Here is a 22,290-nt window from a genome sequence, read left to right as displayed (position 1 = left end):
CTCCGTGGTGGCCCGCCAGGTTTTGTTTCTCAGAACTCCAACACCTGTCGGTGTGTCCGCCGATCAGGTTACCAGTAACTCCTGAATTTTCTTCACCAAGGGGAACAGCAGATGTGGCACCCCTCCCCACAATCGCTCAACTTGGCGGCATGGTGCCTGAGTTCACGGCTCTAGAGCCTTTTGGTTTGTCTGCGGATAACATGCGCATTATCCAGGCAGCCAGGAAACCCTCGACCAGATCCCAATACAAGAGTAAATGGCTCAGGTTCTGTCATTGGTGTTTGGAGAAAGAATTGGACCCGAGGGTGGCGACGATTGACACAGTGCTGTCCTTTGTCTCCTCCCTAGCAGAGTCAGGGGTTCATATCTTGTCCTGCAGGACTTATCTCTCGGCGATTTCCGCCTACCTCTCTACAGACCGGTGTTCTTATTCGTTAACTAACCCGGTGGTGAAGAGACATTTTGCTGGTTTGACACGCCTCTACCCTCCGGTTTGTAGTCTGCACCCACCTTGGTACCTAAATGTAGTCCTGACGGCGCTGTGCCATAAACCTTTTGAGCCAATGGCTACGGTTGACCTCAAGTACGTGTCCTGGAAAGTGTCCTTTCTAGTCGCCGTTACGTCAGCGGGGAGAGTGAGTGAGCTCCAGGCACTGTCGGTGGAGCATCCTTTTTTGTACCTTTCACAAGGACAAGGTAGTCCTTCGGACGAACCCAGCTTTCCTACCAAAGGTAGTGACCGAATTCCATCTGAATCAGTCGATTTCCCTTCCGATCTTTTTTCCGAACCCTGCCTCGGAGGTGGAAAGGGTTCTACACTGCCTGGATGTCCGAAGAGCTCTTAAGTTCTACCTCGACAGGACTGCCGAGCTTCGGAGCTCTTCCCAACTGTTTGTGACCTTTGATAAACCCCAGGGCAGGCTGGCGTCTAAGGCATCCATTTCAAGGTGGATTACTGCCTGTATCACGGAATCTTTCACCGTCCAAAAGCTGAAACCTCCTAAGGGTATCTATGCACATCAGGTGCGAGTCAAGGCAGCTGCGGTTGCTTTTCAGAAGTATGTTCCCCTGGGAGTCCATCGCTGGAGCGGCTACTTGGGCCTCCCCGTCTGCTTTCTGTAAGCATTACTGCCTTGATATGAGCTCTAGGGCTGACGCTCAGTTCGGCCAGGCTGTGCTGAAGAACTTGTTTCAGTAAGGGGTATTTCCATCCACCCATAGTTCCTGTAAGGAGTGCTTGGGAAATCTCCCCTAAGTATGGAGGAAAGGGGACGGGACGTAGGAGTATTACCAGGTTACTCACCGTAGCGACCACCTTACTCCTAGTCCATAGTCCCCTTTCCTCCATACGCCCACCCGCAGTCCCCTCTAATAAGGTTCCTAATGGGTTTTGGACCCTGCGAAGGACTGATGGGCGATGCGTGGGGCGTAGCCAAGGTGGGCGGGCTTACAGCTGCGTGCCGGGCCCCGCGCAGGAAAGAGAGGAGGGACACATTTTTTAAAAATAATTTTTGGAAGCTTTTTACAAAAGTGCTCCGGCCCCGTCCCACAGGATGGAGAGATGTCCCATAAGTATGGAGCAAAGGGGACTATGGACTAGGAGTAAGGTGGTCACTACGGTGAGTAACCTGGTAATTTTCTTAACCATTCCAATATTGCACCCCTAATTCTACTTTCCATAAGCCTGTTCATTCTATTTGACAAATGCTATGTTAATTTCCTTTAGCCATACAAAATAACCTTTAATGAGAGATGCACTTCTTACTCTTAAAGACCTTTTTTATCTTTCTCCCTCATCCTCAGCTGGAACCCCAATCTTCTTTGTCCCTGTCCCCTTCACAGGGAAGCCCTATTCTGCTGCTCGCCCACCCACTGAACCAGATTACATTTGGTCTTTTCTACCCTTTATTGAAAAATGTTGAGTCCTAGTAGTCCGTCAAATCAAAATGGCCTATACTAATAAAACCGAATGCCTGCCCTATCTCTTGTACAAAGTGTGAAAAGGAGAAATGTTTGCAAAAGAAAAATCAGTGTTCAAAGAATAAATGCAGCTGAACCAGCATTCTTCCCCCACGTTGGACCTCACTGAGTAAGGCTATCCCTATAGGCAGGATGACACTCTAGATCTGGTTCCAAAACAATAAACGGGTGCAAAATGTGGATTGAGGCCTGCCTGGCCTTCCACATTAAAGTCTCTTTTCGCGATTTTCCCAAAATTAACACTTCAACACCAAGTTCACTAAGGTCCCCCTTTGTCGGGCTCAGACTTTTCACGTCAGTGTTCAACACAATCTTTCAAGAGGGCTCCCTTACCCAAGATTATTATACTTTGGGTTTCCCCTCAATCAGCTTGGACCACTTTCGGATATCGAAGACTTTCGTATGTGCATGGCTCTTTACAGACCACTGCAGGACCACTTTGACTCAAAGTTCACATTTACTCTTACTTACATCACTTTTGTGTTCATTCGTTTTATTGCTTCAAACAATGTACCTTTCACAGTTGAGTGGGCTACTCCTTTCGCCAGACTACTCTGTTACTTAGTATTGCTGATCTCACAGCTGTCTTTACTTCAAAGTCCATTCACAGGTCTGCCTTTCTTTGAGTCTCAGCCACACGCGTGCAGCCTTCACTTGTGATATAATGTTGCTACTTCATTCGCTTTAACACACACCAGTATCTAAGGTCGAATGCCAACTCACCGGCTGTGTGCGTCTTTCTTGTTTTTGCTATTTACAATTCGCAATTCAAGGTTCGTTCCACAGGCTTGGCCTCGCCTCCCCAACTCTGCCGTTTCCTCGGGAGGGTCGCTGGCATCCTTGAAAAACAATGCAGTCTTCAGTTGCAGGCTCTGTACTTCTCCACGTGTGTCTTGCAGCCTGTCAGAGGCAACAACCTCTAGTAGTGAACCTTTGGAGTTTTCGGCCTGCTGCTCTCTGACCTTGGTCCGTTTGCTCTGCTCCAGTAGGTATGTCTTCGTCCCAGAGGTTCTGCTTGTACTCGTGTTCCGCCTTGTTCAAAGTGTGTCTTTAGGTGTTTGTGTGAAGGGAGCTAATTGGCATCATGTGTATGCACTTAGTGTAAAGGGGTCTGACTTTGCCTGACACGATTAACGGGACTTGTCCAGTACGATGTGAGAGAATTAGTCTGGCTGCTCTGTCACCCTCTTACTCCGGCCAGTGTTTGTGTAAAAAGGGCAGGGGTTGGGACTTTGGAAGGTCCTGAAAAATAGGATGGGGTAGATGAACAAAAAAGGGAGGAATACCACGTCTCACCATCTGTTATCCCACCACCACTGACCGAAGACCCCTCCCCCAGGCGATGCTCCCACATTGGTCCACCCCCAGGGTCTGGATCCATAGGCGATGGCTGTGCCTTGGCCACCTGCGAGAGCGATCCACAGGGACTTGTGGGCGAGGGGTTTTGGGATGCCAGATAGGATTTGTTTGTTGAGTTGGACTAATGCAGCGTAGGGAATTGCTTGCAAGGGACTACTCCTACCAGGCAAGGGTCTTAAGTTGGTTGCAGGACACAAGATAATGACTTTGTTTGGTCTAATCGTAGGGTAGGTTAGGAGGAAAGCTTGTGGCCTATAATGGGGGGGGTCAGGAATGTCTGGTAGGGCTGCTGTGGTGAGGGACGAGGACTACGAGGAATGCAGGATAGTGGGCGATTTCCCTTTCTATTCACCTTCACCCGTGTGATTTACTCTACCAACCTGCACGCTCTGAATTTCTTTAATGCTATTTTTGCATTCATATGTTTTTACTAGGTATTCACCCTGCCACTTGCCGTAACGTCGCCCTCCTCCCCTTCTCACACAAAGGTGCATTGGGACTGCAGTTAATGAAATGTGACGGTGCCAGGATTGGTAATACTTTGACTGGTTCATAACCTTTACTTCTCTGAAAGACTGCAGTACTTAGCATGGAAAAGTAGGATCACTTTAATGCATTGCAATACTCAGCAAGCATTCTGCAATGCCAATAGTTTTTTTTTTTGTGTAGACATGGGAAATGCATTTTCCAGGCTCTGCCGTAGTGGTAATAACTGTCCATCAATAGTAGCAGCTGCAAAATGGTGAGACTACCAGGGCATATATCGGTGCTTGGCAAATGCCAAATACTTGTGAACAAGCCTAAACTGTTGGCTTTGCCAATCGTTGTTTTTAACCATACTTCATTTGAATGGCACGCAGTGCTTATAAATAGTGGCTGAAGGCAGCCCTGGTTACACCATTAGTACGTTTACAGCTCCAATGAAGTCGTTAACTCCCAGAAGAATGTGTGAAAAAACACTGGCAGAAACTTCGAGCTCAACGTTTGATGGTAACGCTTGATAGTTAGCTCCTAGATATCAAAGGAGATTGTTCTTTCTGGGCAGGGAGGGGCAGAAAGTGGGTGGAACTGGCCATAGGGATTAGACTAGCCATGGGGTGTTAATGGGTGGGTAAATAACCAAACGCCACCTACAAGCCTTGTGTCCCTTCTCATATGCCATTTCTCCCTAGCTGTACTGTAATCCAATAGTTTCGTCTTATAGGTGGCGCCTAATGGCCAAAACTAAAAAATTGAAAATATGTTGGGTGGGAATATCTAAAAAAAAGAATTAATTGTAGTAAAGATATTGGAATTCCAAGGGGCGTGGCAAAAAGTCCCTAGACATTTCAGGAATTGTAGACTATGTGGGGACAGGTTATTCGAATCAGCTAAACATCTTCTGGTAACTTGTGCCTCTGTGAAGCATCTGCGAGAAGCCTCTTTAAGATCAGCTGGCCTGAGAGTGGTCATACCCGAAAATGCGCTCTGGTCACTCTTCATGGAGGGTTCCCATGAAGCTTGTATGGTCTACTGGAAAAAGACAAACATTTTGGCTATCTTGAGATATAGCCTTTTATTATGGGAGTGGAATTGGAGGATATTATGTGTTTTGTTGTTGTGTGACTCTTTTGATATTCTGATTACTTGCACTACTACGACCCATTACACTGCATATGCTGTGAGAAGAATGCTTGTGAGGGAGTTTGTGCTGCGGCTGGTGGTGCTATGCCCGTTCTGACTGCACAAGAAGCCTGCCCTACTGGTGATGCAAATTGTGTGTGAGGAAAATCCTGCCCTGCTGCTGCACCCGCTGTACGTTTTCTGTGTGTTTGGTGCTTTCACTGTATCTGTATGTGTGATACTTGTGTTTGGTGTAAAGCACTTCTTCATGCTTGTATGATATGTTTAGGATGTAGGTCACAGATTTAGTGAGCTGGGGTTAAAAGCAGCTTATGCTCACCTAAAGAGCAGGAGCTACTTACATGGCATGCCCTAAATCTAACTATCATCAATATAAAAAGGGGGAAACCCAAACAAAGCTACTCAAAAAGGGTAGTGGTATCTCTACCTCTTATTACGGGAAGTAGAAGAAAAACTATATAAAGCAACGAGGTAGAGTTATACACAACAGCACTTCAAGAAATCAAGTAAAATAAAGTGCTAGTGACATCAAAAAATGCTGCTCATCTAATAGCAGCAATTAATTCCTGATGTATTCATCACATCAGTTTACTTCAAACTAAAGATTTAATTGACATTTAGAAATGAAGCATGATCAGCAAAGATCGCAATACATATCTAGTATATCAAATTACTAGTTTTCTGCCGCAGTAATATGCTAAAACCGGGTAGCTAAACCATATGAAATTAAAATATAAATGTGAACAAAAGCTCATACGAAAGCCCACCAAGTGAACCATCACCAGCTGAAGGAACATGCATACAAAAACAGAACACCTAGAGTGCCTAAGAAATGTGTTTGCGCGTGTCCAGACAAACGCAGGGAGTACGGTCCTTCAATAGATTAGTTCCTGTGGTGGATTGTTGATACAATCCCCAAGGACCCATGCACTAGTCGCAATTTGACCATGCAGAAGGGCAGATGGATGTAAAACAAAACTCTCGATAATTCCCTAATTGAGCTCTCCCAGGTATGACTTTCCATTGGTACAAAATGGCTGTCGAGTCCAAGTGTGGGTCGTATTGATAAGTGCACCATAATGTAAGTGATTAGGCATAGAAAACACACTCCTAATGAATCATTGAGGTGTGGAGCTGGTGTATTGATTCATGCAAGGGGTTGGCCATTCCTTAAAACTTTAAAGACGTTGGATTTTGAGTGTGCCCGTGTTCGTCAATGATGGTGCTGATGATTGATAATAGGTGCACCATTACTAAAGCTCAATGTTAAATTTGGGTTGTCTGCTGCTTAGAAATGTAGGATTTCCAAAACCAGCTGCCCAACATTATTTATGCATGTTGGCTGGCACTGTTGAGGCACCTAGTTGTCCTTTCATAATTATTTATATGAGACATATACCGCATTTTTGCCTTTGCAGAGTTGAGGTACAAACCATACTTTAGATAATCAAGCATTGATTCTCAAAGTGCTAAACAGTGTAAAATGTACAAACGAATATATAATGCGATATTGTATTAATTTGTTGCACACCTTCATTTCCAGGTCATTACAACTCACCTTGTCTTTGACTCTGTGAAACACAAATTCTGTCATTATGTCCCACTGACAAAACTGTGATCAAATTATTTTTTATTGGGGGTCAGGGATTAGTTAACTTACTTTTAATAAAAATGCTTTAAAAAAAATATGTCCCATATGATAACTTTGTTTTACATTTTGTCAGAAAATATGTTTTACTTGCGTTTTGATTTTTCTTTTAGGAGCAAGTCCCAGTTCCCGTGTATCATCCAACACCCAGCCAGACCCGCTTAGCAACACAGCTGACTGAAGAGGAGCAGATTAGAATAGCACAAAGGATCGGCCTTATTCAGCACCTGCCGAAGGGTGTATATGACCCTGGAAGAGATGGTTCTGAAAAAAAGATAAGAGAGTAAGTCACAGATTCATCATTTGTTTTTCAAATGAACCCTCTTCTGTGTCATCCATTGACAGCTTGTGATTTTTATATGCTCAATGGGCCTGGTACAATGTAAGATTTGTTTTTTATAAGAACGGGGAAGGTTTCAAAACTTGGGATCGTTCTATTTGTGAGGTGCTCCCTGTGCCCCTCCTTTGACTAATGATTTTAACAAATGCTGCTTCAAAATGTAGATTTGTCATATGATAAAAATAACATGTGATGGAATCGTTTTTCAGGCCTTCTTTTGGTTCTTGTGGTATTGACCAACTGCTCTGCCTTTTGACCCTGATGTTTAGTATCATGACGCCAGTACATCTACTTGGCATTGTAACAAGACACAAATAGTCCTTTATTATTTATCCTACCTACCTCTATAAAATTGCTAAAAACATTTTTTTTTTTAAAAGTCTTGCTTCTGATCTACAAAAAAGTTAAAAACCACGAGCATTAAGGTTTAAAGAGGCTTCTCTTTTTTTCTTCGCTCAACTATGCGTCCTGAGTTTGTCGGATGTGATTTACGTTTTTGAAGCATGAACAACTGCATAGTAAAGTGTGTGCACGTTAAACTGGGGAAAAATAAGGAGCAAATTTTGAAATATCTTGGCCTGAACTTTACATTTACTTATGGAGCTCACCATTATAAGAAAGAGGAAAAAATTAGTGCATCAATTCTTATCAAATTTGTCAGGCTACTTGTCAAGTTCAGTGCATTACCAAATTTGTTGAAAATCCATTGACCTCTTCAATACCTATAGGTTGATTTCTCTTGGGGCGTGGGGGGGCTTTCTGAAGTAGTCATGAACGTTCCTTCCCTCCAATTCGTAGCATGCAAGCTGGTTTTTAGCCGATTTGGCGAACTAAATCTTTGAAAGTGAACACATCTGCTCTGGCACGTTTTTAAAGTGTCACTTTAGTGCTGCTAAAGATCAATTTAACTTGAGAAGACTATTTCCCCCACCTTACTCACCCTCACCCTATAGTACTGGATTAATAAGGTGAGACGTGTCAATAGACACTTGCCTAGCGTGAAAGGGTTCAGATCGTGCCATTTAAAGCTCTTAAAAGTGTGTTGCGTTTTGCCTTATGGTCGCTAATAGACCACATCTGATTTGTGTTGTGCCTCATGGTCGCTAATAGACCACACTTGATTTGCGTTGTGCCTCATGGTCGCTAATAGACCACACTTGATTTGTGTTGTGCCTCATGGTCGCTAATAGACCACACTTGATTTGCGTTGTGCCTCATGGTCGCTAATAGACCACACTTGATTTGTGATGTGCCTCATGGTCGCTAATAGACCACATCTGATTTGTGTTGTGCCTCATGGTCGCTAATAGACCACATTTGATTTGTGTTGTGCCTTATGGTCGCTAATAGACCACATCTGATTTGTGTGGTGCCTTATCCGCAGTTACTACTGTACTTTACTACTGTAGTGCCTATCTAGTGTCTACACATACATTAATTGAGTACACAAACCACTCTTGCTAATAACCTATGAACCTCATTGCCCCCATCTTTAGAGCCAAGCCACCCACAATGGCCACATTTAGAGGCGCCACTCTAACTATGGCTACCCTCCTCCCGTTGCTCCAGAATCTCACCTCAGAACCATGCCCACACAACCCCACCACTTTACCCAGCTCTACTATCTCCAACAGAATGGATAAACAAATGTGCTCACCCACCCTTACCCTGCATACCCTGTCCCACACCCCTTAGAAATACTAGACTAGGTTCTCGCCTTGATGCACCTACTACCACACTCATGAACATAGCCCCACCGACCATGATTAGAAACGATACTCAGCTATCGCACTAATCTTGATACAAAACTCTCCAGAATGCTCTCCAATCAGACTAAGAACCCCAAGCAGCCTACCTCACTTACTGACCTCCCACGGAGTCACAACCCAGCAATACCTCACTCGCCACCACACACGAATGCCAACCCTCCACAGACCTCTATCAAGGGAGCTCTCATCAATGCTCGCTCATTAGTAGCCCACGCTACTGATGTCGCCGACATTATCTCCACTAACCACCTAGACTTTATCGCTATCACGGAGACATGGCTCCACCCAGCAGCCGGTCCCACAATAGCCACTCCGGACAACTACAACATTTTCCGAGCTGACAGAAAAAATGGAATAGGAGGGGGAATAGCAATTATTGCGAAATCTACCCTAAACATTAGAGAAGTAACCATCACAACCCTACCTTCAGCCGAACTTTTATCTGTCAAACTCCCATTATCTGACACACAAACCATCCTGCTCCTTATTATATACAGACCCCCAGGACCCACCTCCACCTTTGAAGAGGATATCTCTCTCCTACTCACTACTAATTTGAAACCGAAATCCCAAATCATCATTCTGGGAGATTTCAACTTGGGACTCAATGACCTCAATGACAACCAGGCCCTTAATGACACGATTACTCATCTAGGCTTCACCCAACACATTAATCAACCTACACATACAAAAGGAAGATCCTTGGATTGGCTTGTAGATGCCAATTGCAACCTCTCACTGATTGACATCACTCCCTGTGCTTGGACTGACCATCACCTTATTACCTTCTCTTTACCTAGATCCTCACCATCTACCGCATGACCCACTAAACTACCTCAAATAATCTCCAGAAATAACGGCAACATCACTATAGAGAACCTCAAACCTCTTCTCGCGCCTATCAGTAAAGCTAACCTACCTACGCAAAATAACAACCCAGCAGCCATAGTAGACCTATATAACAATACCTTAGAACTAGCCCTCAACCAGATTGTTCCTCTCAAACAACGAAAAGCCAAACCTATTGCCCACTCCAACAAATGGTTCTCAGCAGAATTAAAAGTTCTCAATATTAAAGGAACTGCAGAAACTAGCTGGAGAAAAGCCCCTTCTCTCTCCACTAAAGACAAATTCGCTTCAGCTACCTCCACCTATAAATCCGCCATCTTAAATGCTAAAAAAGAGATCTATAACTTTAGAATACAAAATGCTAAATCTGGCACTAAAGAACTTTTCTCTATACTAAGAGAACTTGAATCACCATTGCCTCCTACAGAGGACTGCATCAAAGACAAGGCCTGGTGTAACAATATCCAGCTCGCCCTCGCTAACAAAATTGCCCTCCTACAAACTAAGATGGAAGCAAAAAAAGCTAGCCTTGCCTCCAAGCAGAACCCCAGCAGCAAAATTAACCACACCACCCCTATTTGCCCCTCCTTCCACTTCTCACCAGTCACAGAAGAGGAAGTAATCAAGATAATCGCCAGTCTCAAACCATCCAACTGCAAAGGTGACATCTGTCCCGCATCCGTCATCACAAACGGTGCTAATGAGTTAGCCCCTCATCACCTCTCTGATCAACTCCTCCTTCAAAAACTCAGTGGTCCCCAACAATCTTAAAGAAGCCTGGGTCCTACCCCTGCTCAAAAAACCTAACCTAGATCCCAACATCCCCACAAACTACAGGCCCATCACCACAGTCCCATTTCTTCTCAAAATTTTGGACAGGGTAGTCTATCTCCAAATACAACATTTGGAAGACAACAACCTTCTAGGCCTGCGACAATCCGGCTTTAGACCAAGGCACGGGACTGAAACTGCCCTCTTGGATCTAAAAATCCAAATGGATGATGCCAAAGACAAGGGCAAACTGGCCATCTTGCTCTTGTTGGATCTCTCTGCTGCCTTTGGTCTGGTTGACCACCAGATCCTCACTCAACAACTCTCCTCGGCTGCTGCATTCTCTCATTTCTGTCTGACAGGTCGACAAGAGTCTTTTCCCCCACTGCGGCTGCGGACACTATCCCAATCACATGTGGAGTGCCCCAAGGCTCTTGCATTTCTCCCACACTTTACGACATCTTCACGAAGCTCCTATTTGACCGTCTTGACGAACTGGGTGTCAGCTACACTAATTATGCAGACGACACCCAGGTCCTCATCACGCTCACTGGTAGCTATGAAGAAGATGTTGCAAAGCTTAATGATATCTACTTAGAAATCCAAGCCTGGATGGCTACACACAGTCTTTGCCTAAACTACGATAAGACAGAATTGCTTATCGTAGGCTCCCAGGCTCGCCTCAACAAACTGGACCAAAGGTACCAATCCTTTACCATTGATGGCAACGTCATAAAAGTATCCAAAGAGGTCAAAACACCAGGTGTATACCTCGACTCTACCTTGTCACTAAAGAAACAAATAAACTCTACCATCTCAACTACCTCATACACCAATAAATTGATCAATGCCTGCAGGCCTTTTCTCTCCACCTCTAGTTGCCTCACCCTATCTAGAGCGCTGATATTGTCTAAATTAGACTATTGCAACACACTCTACTTAGGCACTACCACAAAAAACTTGAACAGGCTCCAGATCCTGCAAAATAATGCACTAAGATGTGCCCTCAACCTCCCGCGCAAGGCGCACATATCCACGGTTAGCAAAGAAGTCCACTGGCTCCTGATCCGCGACAGAATTAAGCTAAGAACCATGGTCATCACCCACAAGTGCCTGTCACGTACTGCCCCACGTTACCTTTCAGACAAATTCTCTAGACACTGCCCCACTAGACCCACCAGAACTCCTTACCTGCACCAACTATAGATCCCTAACTATAACCTAAAAACAGCAGGAGGCTCCAGTTTCCCAGTGCTCCCAGCACAATGTTGGAACACCCTCCCTCCTACAATTAGATCGGAAACCGCGTTCTGGCCATTCAGAGCCATGGTAAAATCATGGCTACTAGCGTAGACATCTAGACTCCCACCGACACGACCGGCCAGCCGCCGCGCTCTACCTGCAATGTAATTGTAATGCAACCAGTAATGTTTACTCTATCTACTGCCTATTCAGGACCAACCTGTAACCCGGTCCTCATTCGCCACTGTTACTATTTTGTGCCTATTCTCTGTACATACTCTTCTCGGTATATTCTACTCTTGTATGTAAACATTCAGAGCATGGACCAATGTATGCTCTGCCTGTTGTATTATGATGTTCGTGTAACGATTTGTAACTCTGCTGTGCACACGATTATGCGCCCAGCTACCTGAGGGTTCGGACGCGCTTTATAAATAAACAAACTAAACTAAAAGGACACCTACATGAGAAATTCTGTTTCGGCACATGTCTATTTCTGCCTCTGCGTGCTTTTGTTAAGTACTGAGCAGCCGTACAACTGCTGGCATGCCAATTACTGATGACTAGCAGAAGGTTTACATGTGGTGTCTTGTATATGGATGTTGGCAAGTTCAACTAAACACCCAACGATCAGCAGGCTCATCTGGGTACGAACCAATCGACACCAATTTTCAAAATAGACGGCTGTCTGAAAGTGACTGTCCAGCAAATCTGACTTTCGTAGCAGAAGAAATCTGGGTGATTACCCCCTAGCAGATGGAAATCTGTCACAGAGGGGTGGTCAGGATTGGGTGGAATAAGTCTTCAAAAGGGTCAAAAGACACTTCCTAATTGTGGCATTGTCCATGGACAAACCCTTCATGGACAGCGCTATTGACATTTTAGTGGAAACACTCCTTTACAGTCGTTTTAGGCTTAAAACCCTCTGCTCTCTGGTTTGGTCATGATGGTTTGGTAGAGGTCAGCAGAATAGTTTGAGGCTGGCCATTCTTTCTCCAAATCTGCGAACAGTAATGCTGTCATGAGCTTGTAGAGTAAGACAAATCTTTCTTTGTAAATGAGCCCAGACCCCATTCCCACTTCTGCTTAGCATTGTTGAGACACTGGTTTTAGTGTTGTAATGGTTTGTGGAATGTTTTTTTTTAAACTTTATTTTACTTATGACGGAGACAGGCAGCATAATGCATTACACAGTATATTAACAGTGCATCATCACATTGAATCAGGTAAATTCCTGAACATTTGTACATTTACAGTTCATGGCATGGGTTGCTGGGTGATATGGTGACTATGATCCTATACCTTGTCAGTTGACGGTTTCTCCATGTGGGAGCGGTATGGGACCCATATGTCTTTGGGCCTAGCTGTTGCTGTGACTGTATGAAGTTAACTTTATTGTCATCCACTATCACCATTGCGTGGTACCAGTGTCTCAATGTTGGTGCTTCTCTGGCCTTCCATTTTTGCAGAATACATTTCTTGGCTATGACACAGCCTAAATTGAACAATCTACGGAATTTGGTATTTGTTTTGCCTTGCCTATGTCGCCTAGCAAGTACTTTAGATGGTGACAGGGGGCGGGGAGGGGTATGCCCACCATTTCATGAAGTGCAGAGGCAACCAGTTGCCAGAATTCAGCTATGTGAGGGCAGCTCCAGAACATATGCATAGTGTCTGCGTCTAAGGAGTTACATTTCATGCATGTCTGTATTTGTGAAGGGTTGCACCTGGATATGCTTTTGGGTGTGTAATGTAGCCGGTTAAGTACTATATATCGTGTGATCCTCAGCCGGGCGTTCTGTGATACTACTTTGTTGAGGTTACAGATCTTCCCCAACTTGTGTTAGATTATTGATGCCCATGTGTCCTCCTCCAGTTTCTCTTTCAGGGTGTTGGACTGGGGCATTCCTTGTTGGATCATTGAGTATAGTTTCGATAAAAGATTGCGTTTATTTTCTAATTGAACAATCCGTTCCAGGTTGTTATTGGATGCGGGCTCGGTTGGGAATGATTGCCATTTCCTGCATATGTATTGTAATGTCTTGACAGGGTTATCTCCCAGTTTATTTTGGAATTCAGCCAGTGTGACAAATTTCCCCTCAGGGAAGAGGTTGTCTAGCGTCATTTTGTGATTCGGTTCCCACGAAGTTGGGATATCGGGATCCATTGTGGGGTGGAAGACCCGGGTTGCTCCAGAGTGGGATTTGTTTAGTGTAAAGGTCAGTGATGCTTAGTATGTTCTGTATTCGCTGCCATGCATCTAGCGTGGCGTGTAGTGGATCGAAGGGGAATTTGTCTAGTTTGTGCTTGCTTACTAAGGTGGTCCTTATTTCATTTGGTGCAGCGGACTGTTTCTCCAAGTCTACATGCGAGTATACTTTGGGTCGTACCACATACCTGTGTATTGGGTTTGGGCTGCAAGGTAATATAGTTCGTAGTCGGGAGCTGCCAATCCCCCCATGTTGTATGGTTTAGTGAGAGATTTCCACTTTGCCCGTGCGTTTCTGCCTCCCCTTACAAACCCTGTCAAATCTTTTGAGGGTGTCGAAGAATTGTCTTCCTGTCCATATAGGAATAGTTGTGAAATAGTACAGGAGTTTAGGTGCTACTATCCTCTTCAAAATGGCTATTCGCCCTATTAGTGATAATGGGAACTTGCCCATACATTGAGTTTGTTCTCAAGTTTGCCGAGGTACTCATTGTGGTTTTTATAATACAATGCACTGTGGGATCTTGCCAAGGCAAATATTTCACTGTCTCATCAGCCCATTTAATTCTGTATGTCTGGGTGGGCTTCATGGTGCTGCTAGTCAGCGGGAATAGTTCTGATTTTAGAGCGTTGACCTTGTAGCCAGAGAGTGAAGGTGTCCACTTCAGTGAGTGTGGGGCCTATGTTTCTTTCAGGGTGCTTCAAATATATTAGGGTGTCGGCATACAATGATATAATCTGCGGGGCCCCAAGTATCCTTATTCTCCTATGTCCGTGATGTTCCCATATCCTGCTGGCAAAAGGATCTGTTGTTCGAGCAAATGGCAAGGGGGAGTACTGGGGATCCCTGGCGGGTGCAGCTGGCTATCTTTATTGCTGCTGATAGGTTCCCGTTGGTCCTTACCGTAGCACTGGGTCTTTATATAGTAACTTGACAAATTTACAAAAGCAGTCACCCAGTCGCATGCGTCGGAGGACTCCGAATTGAAACCACGACACAGAATCAAACGCCTTTTCGGTGTCCAGCACGATTGCCGCTGGGATATCCGGGTTGAGCTGAGCCATTGTGCCGAATAATCTCCTTAAGTTTAGTGCTGTGGATCTTCCCGGGATAAAACCCGAATGGTCCGGGTGCACCAGTGTGGTCATATGAGGCAATTATCTGTTTGCCAGCATTTTAGTGTCGATTTTTACATCAGAATGTATTAGGGCGAGCGGGCGGTGTGAGGACATTTCATTCAGGGGTCTTCCCGGTTTGGCTAGAACTGTTAAAAACGCTTCATTAAGTGAGTGGGGTAGCGCACCGTCTGAGCAGGATTCCTCCCACACCTTCAGGAGTATAGGGGCAAGGATATCTTTTGTATTTTTTGTACAGCTCAATGCCTATGCCGTCGGGGCTTTATTAGAGGTTTTGGAGATTATCGCTTCGGCTACTTCCTCGTCAGTGAATGGGCTACTCAGTTTCTCGCTGGATTCCCTGTGCAGTGTCGGGAGTGTTGTGCATGTTAGATTTTCCGTCACCACCTCTTGATACCTCATCATTGTTGCTATATAGCGTTTGATAATATTGTCTAAATAGATCATTGATTTCAACGGGGTCCACTGTGGTGGTCCCGTCTGGTTTGGTTATACCCCCGATGTGTTGTGATTAACGTTCCACTCGGACTATGTCTGCCAGTAGTCTACCAGGGCGGTCGCCTTCCCCGTATCTCCTAGCTTGCACTTTCCGTGTCATATGTTGAGTCTCCCGGTTGGCTAGTTCACATAACCTCAGTCTGTTGCCTTTTTGTCAGGCCCAGCAATGCTCTATCACGTGTCTCCCCATACTGATTTTCTAAGTCTCAGAGTTCCCGTTCAGTGTTATCTAGTTCCTTTCTGACCGCTTTTAGAGTGCCCGATGTTGAAGCAATCATTACCCCCTGGAGCCAAACTTTGAATGTTTCCCAGATCGTTACGAATTTGTCCACTGTGCCCTTGTTGTCGGTGAAGAATAATTCTATATCAATCCTGAGTGTTTCTGTATAGGATTCGTCTAGTAGTGTAGACTGGGGTCATACTCCAGGTATATGGTAGTCTGGGTGCGTGTTTCAATCGAATCTCGTGCCACACAGGTGAATGATCCGACCATGTTCTCGGGAGAATCTTCGTCTCCTTTACGTGGCCAGTGCGATGTGTCGAAAGGAGCCATAGGTCTATTCTGGAATGTGCGTCATGCACTGAGTAGTAGTAGGTGAACTCAGACAAAGCTGAGTGTTGTGTACGCCATATAACAATCAGGCTAAATTGGGTCATGATCTTTTGGATGGCCAAAGAAGCCTTGGTGTTGCATTATTTGCTTTGTGTTGGACCTATCCGAGGAAAGGTCCAGTGTCGTATTGAAGTCCCCTCCCCACACGATTGTGATTTCAGGGTTTTGGCCAATTAGGGTTGCCACTTTAACATAGAAGGTAGGTGTTAATGAAGGTTAACAGTGAATTATCGATTGTCCCAGATAACACCACGTATCTTCCTTCCAGGTCTGTGTGTCGTTCCGGCCTTGAAATTGACATTCTTGTGTATCTTTATTGTTGCCCCTCTTGCCTGTGACGAGTAATTCGTTTGGTACCTGTTTTTCCCCATTTTGGGGAAAAATATATTTATGTATTGATTTTAAAGCGTGGGTCTCTTGTAGCATAATTCTGTTAGGGGAATGTCGTTCCAGGTATGCCCAGATCTTTCTGCGTTTTATCGGATTGTTAATACCCTCACATTCCAGGTTATCGTGTTAAAAGGAGTCCCCATTTAGATTGCCGTACAGTAGATATTGGTGCACAGTTTTCGGTATCCCCTCTGGCACCCCGTATTAAGAATTCTGCTCGTCTGTCATAGATTTTACGGGTTTCTCCCTTAATTTAGCTGGGTAAAACATAGCCCAGACAGCTTGAACATTAACATACAACTTGCCTGTATTTCGCGCTCTTCTTCCCCCCCCCCCCCCCTCTCCCTCACCATCCACCCCAACATGATGATGATGAATCCCATGATAACTTTTGGATATACCTTGGGGGGTGGGGGGGGTGGAGAACAGGGGGGGGGTGATGCCGGTAGCGTGCCGCTCCGCTCGATGTGCCCAATATTCGCCGTCTCCGGAATGCCCACTATACGAATATTGTTGCGTCTTGACCTGGATTCCAAGTCTTCGCATTTGTTGGTAAATTTTGTGAGTTCTGTTTGCATGATATTTATAGCACGGTCATGTCGCTGAAGTGTCTTTGTTGGTGCTGATGTGTGTCTCTGCCTCTGATAAGCCTGTGCTTTCCTTCTCCACCCTGGCTTTCAGGGAGCCTATTGTACCCACAATGTCATCTAGTTTCACATTAATGGAAAGAAAACCATTCTGCACAATCTGGAGCAGGTGTTCATGTCCAGAGTTGTTCTTATCAGTCGCTGTGGCTGGCGGGTGGGGAAGCCGAGGCAGCTATTGTTTTGGGGCCAGTAAAGGAGTCCATGGCGCCCTTCCACTTGTTTTTGTTATTGGTCTCTTTGCGCATTGCATGTGACCCTGGCTCAGGATAGAGAGGCCCAAGGGTATGTGTGCTGTTTAGTTTAGCAACGAGGCTCTGGAGGCTACCCGCTGCCTTCTCTGGAAAAAAGGAGTGTCCTTCCCACAGTTGCAGAGGCTATGTGTGCTGCATAGTTTAGCAGCAAGGTTCGGGGGTGGGGAGGTGGAGGTGTGGGTGCACCCGCTGCCCTCACTGGAATCAATGTGTTTCCCCGCTAGTGTTCACTCAATAGTATTCAGCACCTTCCCTTGGTTGTATTGTTCAAGTATGAGGCGTTGTGGCATGGTCCGGGAGGGTTCTAGGGCCAGTAGTAAGCTTGCCAATAGATCCCACAGTTGGGCCTTCACAGCGTGCCCCCCGTGGCTGCTGTGCAGGGGATATGTGTTGGGGCAGGAGTCCGGGCAGCAGGAGTACCAGGTAAATGTAAATGGGGCAGCTGTAGTTGCTTGTGTGACCATCCCTTATGTCTCAGCCAGCCTCCAGTTCGGTGTATGTGTCTGTTGCACCTACTTGGGGCCGACAGGGCTGAATAGGCCACTATTGTAGCGCTGTGTGGGTCTGTTCATTCGGGGTGCTGGGTGGCCACTAGCCGTCCCCCACACTCCCCCTCGCCTGCCGAGCACGCTGCTGCTTTCACAGGGGGTATGGGCTCCAGGCATGCGCTTTTCTATCCCCCCCGTTGTTTTGGCCGTCTCACAGGGGGCCGAATAGTGGACGTGCTATTTTGGTGGTGGCGTGGGGCCACTCCGATTCCCTCCAGCGTCAGGGCAGTACCCATGGTGGCAGCGGGGTTCTCGCTCCTAGCTGCTTCTTCTGGCCACGGTGTTGGCCTTCTGCTGCGTCCCGTAACATGCGGGCAGAGGTTGCAGGAAGAAGCGTCCGTGGATTGCCGGGTACGAGCGCGCAGTTGGACAGTCAGCTCAGCGCTCACCTTGTTCGTAGGATTTAGCGATCCTCGGGGATGCTCTCAGTTTGGCAGTGATGCCGATCACCCTTGCCTGCTCACACAAGGAAGTTCCTCTTGGCCTGCCCGCCTATGTCGGGGTGCGTCACGGACACCTCGTGTGTTGCAGTAGTCTTGTTTCCGTGCCCGCTGGGCCCCGCACCGCATCTTGCTTCCCACCTCGGTCGGGACGCGAGCAGGAGTTGTAGGTGGGTCCGCGGCGGTTCCACTGCACGGCCGGCAGCCGCAATCTCAGTTGTTGGTCTCGTGTCTAGCAGGGTTTTCAGGGGCCAGCAGACATGCGCGCTGCTAGTCCTTGTGTGCTGCGGTCTCACCCAGGATAGGACGTCAGCCCAGAGCGGCGCAGGTGTTCAGCGGTTTACTGCGGCCGAGCGGGCTCCTCCCCCGCTCTTCCCGCTGGTTTCTTTGTTCACACCGTTCCTTTTCCCACTGAGTATTTCAGGAGTTCTGGCTCGCTGTTTCTCACCAGGATTGGTGTGGAGTTGCACAATCGGTTCCTTTACTTCGTTATGGTTTTAGAAGTTAGGGTAATTGTCCTACAGCGGCAAAATAAGTTAAGGATTTATGTTGAGCATGGAACTCTTCTTTTAGGCTGCTATGTCTGCTGCTCCACAGCGCCCCCTTGTGGTTATTATTGTTAATGCCAGTGTAAAATTGGGACGGGGCTAGGTTGTAGGACAGGTCCCATGCCCACCATTCCTTGGCATTGATATTGTACTGCTTGTAGTTTTTTTAAATGTCTGTACAATGTTGGATGCTTGCTAGGTTTGTTGGTAGTTTATAAAGAGATTTGTGGGTCTTGTGATAGGCCAGGCCCTCACTCAACCTTTCCTGTGCACGTATTGTAGCGAGTGGCCACTTTTCACTGACATTAACATGGTGGCTATTTCATAGTTTGGTCAGTAGTATATGTGGAATGTTGTTGGGTGTGTTGTAGGTTAAGTGGTAAAAAGAAAGGCCAGGCCTCGAATCCGTTTTCCTGGCTCTGTTGAGGCACTGCTTGTAGCGTTTTCAAATGCCCATGGCATGTTGGCGGGTCTTTCCATACAAAATGGCATTATTTTGTATGGCATTGTGAATCCCGTCTCTTGTAATATATATGTGCTCTTGGGCTTAGCAATGGAAACTCGCCGAGTTAAGACAGTCCTGTTTCCCAATGCGCTGAATTTTAAGGGTTTTGTTCCGTAACTTAACTGCACTTAAACTAAAGTATTTTTCCTTGAATTTCAAAGGTTTTGTTACACCGTAGTTTTCATATAGCCGCGATTATTGGAAAAAAAACGCAAAAAACATGTTCCATTACTCAATCACCAAGTGCCCTTCTGCTCAAGGCAAGGATCCCCACCCCCAGGTCCCATTTGCCTCCCCGGCCCTTTCAAACACTGGTCATTGTGTGTGATGCACTTTACTGTCCTGATCTTGTTTACGACGGTAGCCGTGATTATCGAACCGAATAACCGTGGCAATGGCGAAATGTTCATGCTGCAAACTCTGTCCCCAGCTGAACTCCAATTCCCATATTTCACATGGTGCCATCTTTCCCCCTACCCCCATACCTTCCATATCTGCCCTGATGCCATTTCAGCGTTTTTCCACCACCAAATGAAATTTTTTCGGCATTCCATTGTGCAATATTTGTGGGTATAGCCGTGCGATCGGTGATCTCTCCCATCAGGGGGGGGAGGGGGCGGGGGAAGATGGCAGGTTTTTCATTTCTGAAAAGACTCTGCCGCAATGCATCCTTGAAACTCGTGCCTTGAAACTCGTGCCTTGAAACTCGTGCCTTGAAACTCGTGCCTTGAAACTCGTGCCTTGAAACTCGTGCCTTGAAACACTTGTGTACAGGCGCATTATAAATGCCATATCATATCATCATGGGGATACAGCTATAATTTTGGGAGAAGGGTGGCACCCCCATCTCCGTCAAATATTAAACTACTGGAGTAGGGGTGTCACGGTATTAGTTTTCTGACGGTACAATAACCTTCTTGCCAAATGACGGTATATCATGGTTATCGCGGTATAGCAGGTGGAGTTAACTAATCTTGACAAATATTTTCTAAAAGGTCATAAATTGATCGATTTATCATCGCAAACAAAACCAGGCACCCAGGGCCAGTATTGGGCATTTCAGCATACTTTCCACTGAAATGGCTTGCTTCCACCAAACACAAAAACACGTGTGGAGAAGGGGGGGGGGGCTGCTGCAACTGGCAAAGCAGACTGAATAGCTTTTCTTGTGGTCATTTAGGCGTTTTGTTCCCCCACTGGCTACTGGTGAAAATGAACATGTTGCCATCTTGATAACCTGCATGCCACAGATCAATGGAGGATGAAGGTAGTATAAGCTTGTACACGCACACACACGCGCACTCACACGCACACGCACACGTGCACGCAACACGTTACAGCCTTTAGTTTTGGTACGGCAGCAGGGAATACCGACAAATGAGTGAATTTCGCAGTGTGACTTATTATATGTAAATTCAATGATCGAACCAGGGAAATCCCCCATTGCCATATGTTTAGAGAACATTATCCATTATAAATATATAAACCCAAAAGCCGCCACCCCAAAATAAACCCTTTTCCTTCTTGGCACTGTATCTATTCTTCCTATTGCTAACATATTGATTTTGAGTCAGGCACGTGTGGTTTATGGAATGGCATTAAAAACTGCTCTAACTGAAACTACTTGGCAGACGGCACATCCAACAGTGCAAGACCAAGACTGCGCAGCACTTGCTTACTGCAGCCTTTCCAAATCAGATTGAAAATCACACTGAACGGTATAACGGTATAAACAATGTGACGGTTATTATTGTTCAATTAAGTGGTTCACGGTATCTTTAACGGTATACTGTTATACCGTTACATCCCTATACTGGACCAAATGAACCCAAACCACAAAAGGATCGCTAGTCAACGCTTCGTGCCCATGTTGTTTTGGAGCTGGTCCAAATCCGTCCATCGATTTGGGCTGTGCGTTGGAGCAAAAATGCACCTTTTTCTATGAAAATATTAATGGGGACTAGGCCGAAAGTGCTTTTTTCAAATTTTTTATTTTATTCATTTATTTTATTAACTTTTATTATTTTTTTTCAAATCGTTCACAAACCTTCCTATCTGGAGTTGCCCAGGCATACAAAATTGTCTGCAAGATTTCGGCAAACTGTCGCACAAATCAAAATGTATTGGAAATGTGTTTTCGATTTCCTTTGGAAGTCACGTCTCACCTTAACTATAGGGCGGCAACTGCCACCCTATTCCATATGTATGTATGTATGCTATGTTTGCAATGTATAAAAGTACTTTTTCATATTGTACCTACACATTTATGGAAAGAAAGTATCAAATGCATTTCTTACATAGAGCCAATTTTTCAAACGCCCACTGAAAAATAGCAGTGTGTTTTTGTTTGTTAGTTTTAAAAAGGGTCAGTTCAGGAAGTTATCTTGCATATTTCTAGGGGACTGGGTGGCACTGTAAAGGAGGTGCTAACCAGTCCACATCGGAACATTAGCTTTGAGACTAGTTCAAAAATAATGTATTGTATGCTTTTAGCTTCCACCCGGGTATTGAAGGGGCAGTCCTATGCTGACGGGGAGGAGGTTCCATGGTCTTGTGACGTAGGCAGAGATGGCTTGTTTTCTAGTTGTCTCCCTTTTGCAGCAGTGGAATTAAAGTCTGCATGTGTCTGGCTTCTGGTGGTTTGCTGTCTGCCGGAGATTCTGAGTTTCTCCGTAAGGTAGCTGTGTGACTTGAGGGCGACTGCCTTATCGATGTAGTAAGACTTGAAGGTGATTTGTGCGTACAGTGAAGGCCGACGGGGTGGTGTGGTCGTATCTGCGTAGACCCTTGATGAGGTGCGTAGGACACTTCTCAGGGGAACAAGGGAGGATGACGGGAGTCTTTCGAGACGGGCTTTGCCCCCATCTAGGTGTGATGGGACCAGTGCTTGAACAGTGAAGGGCACAAAATATATATCCCATTT

The 22,290-nt window shown here is 45.7% G+C and overlaps 1 protein-coding gene across 2 annotated transcripts in view; it reads left to right on the top strand.

Moving 5' to 3' along the window:
* RNF11 (ring finger protein 11) overlaps positions 1-22,290 on the top strand; it is a 213,560-nt gene that overhangs the window by 113,618 nt on the left and 77,652 nt on the right. For both annotated transcript variants that reach the window (XM_069642218.1, XM_069642217.1), the window contains exon 2: positions 6,724-6,893. In XM_069642218.1, the coding sequence (XP_069498319.1) occupies positions 6,724-6,893 (170 nt within the window). The remainder of the gene's footprint in view (positions 1-6,723; positions 6,894-22,290) is intronic.

The sequence above is a fragment of the Ambystoma mexicanum genome, chromosome 1q (genome assembly GCF_040938575.1).
Source record: "Ambystoma mexicanum isolate Mex_15411 chromosome 1q, UKY_AmexF1_1, whole genome shotgun sequence".
Taxonomy (NCBI): domain Eukaryota; kingdom Metazoa; phylum Chordata; class Amphibia; order Caudata; family Ambystomatidae; genus Ambystoma; species Ambystoma mexicanum.
Note: the sequence above shows the minus strand (reverse complement) of the source record. Positions and strands in the feature narration are given on the sequence as shown.